Raw genomic sequence first — 6478 nt, 5'->3', positions numbered from 1 at the left:
GATGTATGCCAGGCGCGTCGCAGCGTAACAGTGTTTCGTGAGATATCGCGAAGCCTGTTACGCGAGACGTGGTCTGGCGTACATCTACCTAGTTTGTATGTTTGTTTGTTTGTCTGTCTGTCCGTCTGTACGCACGATAACTCGAGAAAGAATTGAGATATCGATCTGGGAATTTCAGGGTTGTTTTGTTTCATAAAAAGACAGACCGAGTTAGAAGATGAGCACTCTAGCTCAAAAATTGACTTTTTTTAAAATCAACAAGCAGGTCCGCCCTTCCCCCAAACGGAGTTGCCAGCTCCACTTCGCTGCGCCGGCAAATCCGTTCGGCAGGGGCCGGGCCTGCTTGGCCTGCCGGCGGCGATGGTCGGGCCTTTGGCCTGACCATTTCATTCTCGCGATTTACTGAAGTGCATCATCAAATAAATAATGTGACCGGTGAATCACTTTGCATATTTGAGTAAAAACTAGGTAGATGTACGCCAGACCAAGTCTCGCGTAACAGGCTTCGCGATATCTCACGAAACACTGTTACGCTGCGACGCGCCTGGCATACATCTACCTAGGCCTGCGGCGCTGACACCCGAGTCGGGAAGCGCAAAAATGTACACAAAGATACGGGCTTTCGGCCCGTCAACTTCCCGCCACTTCGACTAAGAATGCAGGGTTCTACATTTTTTCGCTTATTTTCGTCAAAATCTCCTTGTGGCGCCTAAATGGTTAAAGATAGAGCCAAACGGACGAAATTTACGCCCAAAGGGCTCTACTTTGATGAGTTACCCCTTAGGAAACTGTAAAAAAATATTTTTAAAAAACGTCATTTTGAGGACCTGTTGTTTTTGATTTTTAAAAAATCCAATTTTTGAGCTAGAATGCTTATCTTCGAACTCGATCTGTCTTTTTATGATACAAAACGACCCTGAAAATCCCAGGTCGCTAGCTCAATAGAGTATTCCGCTGGTGGCTACTCTCGAACTCGAAAAACAAATGCACCGGAAGTCGCCGCCCCGAGTATGAGAAATCGAGTGTGCGGTAGCTGCGCGGGCAGCCGGCTGTCGTAAACAAACCGGAGAAAGTGTTTAATGCGATCTACTGTGATACTTGACGTAGACAGGTGAGGAAAAAAACTTTTCCGACTAAATCGAGTGCGGGGAATTTATTTTTGATACTTATTCAGAGTAATTCTGCGTTTTTCACTTGATTTCCTCTGGAAAGGTGTCTTTTAACCCTATCGTTTCGAAGAAGGGAAGTGTTTTTTTGACAATTTAACATACTTAAATCAATGTTCAGCAATAGATTTGGGTTATTTCCCCTCCTCATAAATTTTTACACCATTTTTATCCGTCTTTACATCAGATTGACAACTTTGTTAGGCGATTGTTTGGGTGTTTCACCTGCAACACATTATGCCTCTGCAAAGTGCTAGTGACGTGAGTACTGTAGTACAGTTTTTACCAAATCTATCTATGAATCGACCTTTAATGTTTTTGAATTAAGCTAAAATTAATTTCAGCAGGGCAAATGGAATAGTTGGCAGCCACCACCAACTCCAGCTTCAAGCCTTTATCCGGCTCTCGGCGTCAATTCATGGACTGTTCCAGCTCCAGTTCCTCATGTTGATAATGGGATAGCCAATTTTGGAAACACTTGTTTCATAAATGCAACCTTACAGGTAATGTTCCACTCCGTGTCTTCCATGTACTTTCTTTTTATTTTCCTAAGTTCTTCATCTGTTCTTGTACAGATCCTTTTCCATGTCCCCAACTTTGTGCGGTGGCTACAGAATTCCAAGCACCTGATGTCATGCTCAGCGTTAACATGCATGACCTGTCAGCTTTTGAAGACATGGAGGCAGATGAGGTCATCAATGAGCCCTTTTATTCGACCAGCCGTATTTGTATCTTCAGTCCGAGGTATGTTGAAATTACATGGTATTATAATAACTATTATTGTCAGGAAAGTATACTCTATTTTATTGATTTGAAAAATTTCAATGCTTCTCCAGCTAAATTTAAAACACCCAATAGAAACAAAACGTCCCAGGAGGATGCCCATGAGTTCTTGGTGTTTTTACTAGCACAACTTCATGAGGACTTCATCAATCATGATGCCCCAAAGAGGTAATCATGAAAGAATGTTTACTGTGAAATTAGCTTATTGTGTTACCTTATGAACATTTAATTTTGAGCTCTTACCGTTTTTATTTTATTTTTCCAAAGTATTGATTTTATAAGCGAGCAGACAACTCCTATTTCAAGGATTTTTGGAGGCTGGTTGAAAACTAAATGTAAGATTTATGTTATGTTTTGTGTTATTGTTTTTGGTCCCCTAATCTTTTGCTGTAATGTTGTAAGCCTTCACATTTCAGGTACATGTGAAAACATGAATTGTGCTTATGTATCAGAGACATATTCTCCTTTTACATATATTACCTTAAATTTGAATGGAGTCTCAACTGTACAGGCTGCTGTAAATAAATATTTTGAGCCTGAATGCCAAGAATTTAAGTGTTCAGCTTGTCGTCAGGTGGGCAAGACGAACTCCAAACAGTTTGAAATTCATGAGGCAGCTAACACCATCTTTATTGTCTTGTTGAGGTGGGATGTTGTGCGTTGGGACCTCTTCCTTATTCACTCTTAGTAAATCAGATTGTATCTAAGGCTTATGTTTGCAGATTCCGATCTAATGGGTCCAAGATTGACTCAAGGGTGAGTCTAGATGATATTGTATCATTTCCTGATGGCACCAAATATCAGCTGGCTGGAGCAGTAATGCACCTAGGCTCACAATCAAAGAGTGGGCACTACACAGCTGTTACAAAGTGCACTGATCAATCCTTTAGAGAGTTTGATGACAAATTTGTAAGTAACACTAATTGTATTACAAGTAATGAAATATAATACCCTCTGAAAGAATGTGAGCTGCCATTTCAAGATATTTCCTTTCATGTAGGTGAATGATGTCGAATGCATTTCTCATCATAAATATGAGGAGAATGCATACATTCTGACATACACCAAAACTGTGTCTGTTGTCTATGCTAGTCCTGCAAAAAAAAGTAAATTTATTGTTGCCGAGTGCAGCCAGCAAACTTTGAAACAGGTACTACGGTAATAATGTTCATACTTTATTTTAAACTCTACATGATTATGATTTAATGTGACATTTCTACCTCTGCCACAGGGCTCAGGGCTCAGGGCTAGTCCAGGGAACAGGTTCATTGTGTCCCCATTATTTATTAATCGAACCAAACGAGCGCAGCCAAAGGTAGAAATTTTGTTCAAGCTGTCTGAAGTTTGTTAAATAATGACCAAAAAAAATTCAATTTCTATATGTTGTAGGTTTCGTCTAGTCAATCCTCCCACGACTATAACATAGTCTCACAGGTGCATGGGTTGGATAATGACAATGAAGATTTAGGATGCAAGCCTCTGGTATACATTTATCCGTCATTGGTTTTCTGTAACTTTTTAATGTAAATGGACTACTACATGTATATCTTGTCCTTTGCAGGCTGATACGGGTCAACCTTCCATCCCACCCCTAGTCATTGCTCGTAGTAGGAGGAGAAGTCTGAAGGTAAAAATTATTACCACAATTTTTTTTTTCGTTGCATTGCTGTGGACCTTTCTCTATCTACATCTATTTTGCCCTGGAAGGTGTCGTCAAGCCAGTCTTCCCATGACTATGCAATTGTATCACAGACATTCAACAGAGTTGAAAATGCAGGCACCACCCCTTCGTCAGCAAGAAGTTCACTATTTTCTGTCCCCCTTAGTCCTTGTCAGTCTGAAAATTTACCTGTACATGACAGTACTGACCTATTTGCTACTCAAGATGATGAAACTCACCTAGAATCTGAAGTGAGCTCTTCTCTTATATCAACATATTATGTGCAATAATACTTTTGCTAGCAAATATCTCCCACTTGTTCATTTCAGGCTGGTAGCTCAACAAACGAGAATTGGGAAGATGAGAGGAGAGAAAGTCAATTTGAAGTGAGTCTATTTGTAAATATATGTCTGTACATATAATGAAGGGATTTAATACCACACACATCTTGATTTCAGCATGACGTTGCACTCAGTTGCCCTAAAACTATACATTCTGAAAGCAGGGTGGTTGATGATATAAATTCAGATAAAGAATCGGAAGTAAGGCTAAGTTTCATTACTGTCATTTATTATTTTTACAGCTGCTCAGGTACCAATTATCACTTTATTTTAGGTCATCTCTTCACCCCAGTGCTCAGTAAATGCTGGTGGCAGGAGAAACTTCAAACCCATAATATTGACAGAAGGAGAGGTGGATGGTGCTGTTCTGCCACACTTCCTAGTTAGCAGTAATAGTAATGATGAATTAAGAAGGTACCTGAAGTGTCGAGGATATCCAACCCATGGGAACAAAGCCACTTTGGTTGAGAGGTTGTACTACTACGTCTTACTGTCATGTGATTACAATCCATTTGATTTTCATTGTTCTAAAACTTCTTATTGCATAGGGTCACATTGGTGAAAGCTAAAGCGAATTCCCACATTCTGGATCCAAAAATTGACAAGGGAAAATGGTATAATGCCAAGGTTGCTTCACTTCAGAAACAATCTGAGGTAAGAATTCTATGCCGTTGCATATTACAATCATATGAATATGACTGACAGTGTGTTTATTACCAACTATTTTTTGTTGCAGATTACCAGCAGCCAAGGCATAACTCCTAGTCAACAAAATTTATCTTTCCCTTCACTAGGCTGGAAACCTTTCCCTAGTGTGGACATCCCACTGATGTTTAATTATGGACATATATACCATTATCTTGTTGAAAGCAGGCCTTCTCTGCCTCTTGATGATGACGATTCTGAATATGACTTGGAAGACTGCAACAGTACTCCTACAGACCCTTTTGATGAGGAGTATGAATCTCTGAATGAGGTGCAGACTCTACGGAAGGGTCTGAGATTTCTGAAGAGTAATCATGTGCGAGCCGTTGAAGATACCAAAGAAGGCAGCTGTTTTTTTGTAAGAGCCCAAGTAAGGGCATCAATGGCGCTGGCCCTGGGAAAAAAAGTAAGTGGCAAAGTGCAAGTGAAGTGGCAATTGAGTGTCACTTTGTTGCCACCTTGCTAAGGTGGCAGCCAAGTGGATTTTGACATTTTAAGTGGCAAGGTGGCGAGGGGGCACGCAAGAGGCAGAAAGGAGGCAAAGTGGCCAGCAAGGGTTGAAGAGGCTAGCTGGAGGCAAAGTGGCACTTGAGTGGCAGCATAGAGGCCAGGGGGCAAATACGCCCTCAGATAAGATTTATTGACTTCTATGGCTTTGCTTGGACCAAAGGGACTTTTGCAATAGCAATAGAGGACTTCAGAGATCAATATATTTTATTTATTTTTTCTACCTTATATCCATAATTTTTTTTGAAAAAAAAACAAAAAACAAACAGACTGTTTGCATTGGTCACAAGAAGGCTAGCTCTTGTCATCACAAAAGAAAATATCACAAACTTGAACTTAGCAAAAACTTGAACAGAAAAACTTGAACAGAAAAACTTGAACAGAAAAACTTGAACAGAAAAACTTCTTTGAGGAGAAGGCAGAGGAAAAGGAAGACCTAATGGCAGGTGACATCTTGCGCGGCGCTTCTTAATTACTATCAGAACTGTAAGAAATAAAATAGATTTGGTGGAAATTTTATGAAAGATAATATCATTTTACATTAATTTTAAGTACTAACCCACTGACACCACCAGCTTCACCAGCTTCTTCTTCTTCATCATCATCATCTTCGGAAGCAGTGACATTTTGTGATCTCCCTTCCGACGATCTGTACATGTTGGTGGCCTTGTCACCCAGAAGCCCTCCCAAATGTTTCACCAAGTAAGTGAGAGTAGCTTTCCTCCTCTTTGTCCTATCCTCCTCTGACTCCTCTTCTAAAAAACTGGCCCACTCCTCCTCATTAAGTTCAGGTGGTCCATTTTCATTTTTCTTCTTAATGGGCCTTTCATCTAATATGTCAGGGTTCTTCTTGAGCCATGATTTGTAGTAATCTGATGAGGGTGAACCATGAATTACAATAAATGAAACAACAATTAGACTAGCTTTAAATAAAAAATGTTAAAAACTTACGTTCAAGAACAAAAAGGTAAGGGGGTTTGGTGGGGATCAACCTAAGGTTCTCATCGGGCTTTCTGGGCCTCCGCACCCTGTAATACTTAGCGTGCTCACCAAACACTGCCAGCAGCGCAGCATAGGCCCAGTCATCCTTTGATGTACTACTATCTATGCTAGACCACACATCATTATCGGCCATTACATTATGGCCAATGTTCACCTGAAGAACAGAAAATGTTGATTGAATGGTCGAAACTTACCAGAATAATAAAAGTGTAAAATTAGGCTTACAAGTTCGACATCTGGCATGTGGCCCTCTTTGGGATCCTTGTCCTTTTTGGACGTATTGATGATTTTATGTATGATTTTTGGTTTGGATG

General features: G+C 40.3%; 1 protein-coding gene across 1 annotated transcript; it reads left to right on the top strand.

Moving 5' to 3' along the window:
• Positions 1-1519: 1519 nt before the first annotated feature.
• On the top strand, positions 1520-2979 carry LOC127750058 (ubiquitin carboxyl-terminal hydrolase 36-like). Its single transcript, XM_052270600.1, has 2 exons — positions 1520-2594; positions 2672-2979. The coding sequence occupies exons 1-2, from the start codon at positions 2299-2301 to the stop codon at positions 2895-2897; spliced, it is 522 nt and encodes a 173-aa protein (XP_052126560.1). The 5' UTR covers positions 1520-2298; the 3' UTR covers positions 2898-2979.
• Positions 2980-6478: the final 3499 nt, after the last annotated feature.

This window comes from Frankliniella occidentalis, unplaced genomic scaffold, assembly GCF_000697945.3.
Source record: "Frankliniella occidentalis isolate FOCC.00 unplaced genomic scaffold, Focc_3.1 Scaffold128, whole genome shotgun sequence".
Taxonomy (NCBI): Eukaryota; Metazoa; Arthropoda; class Insecta; order Thysanoptera; family Thripidae; genus Frankliniella; species Frankliniella occidentalis.
The sequence above is the reverse complement of the archived record's forward strand: the minus strand, read 5'-3'. Positions and strand labels throughout refer to the sequence as shown.

What these genes read in the sequence shown, in the direction of transcription:
- LOC127750058 (XM_052270600.1), top strand. Translation starts at nt 2,299, where the DNA reads ATGTTTTGTGTTATTGTTTTTGGTCCCCTAATCTTTTGCTGTAATGTT. An exon ending in ATCTTTATTGTCTTGTTGAG is followed by an intron (nt 2,595 to 2,671) that starts GTGGGATGTTGT and finishes TTATGTTTGCAG; the next exon opens with ATTCCGATCTAATGGGTCCA.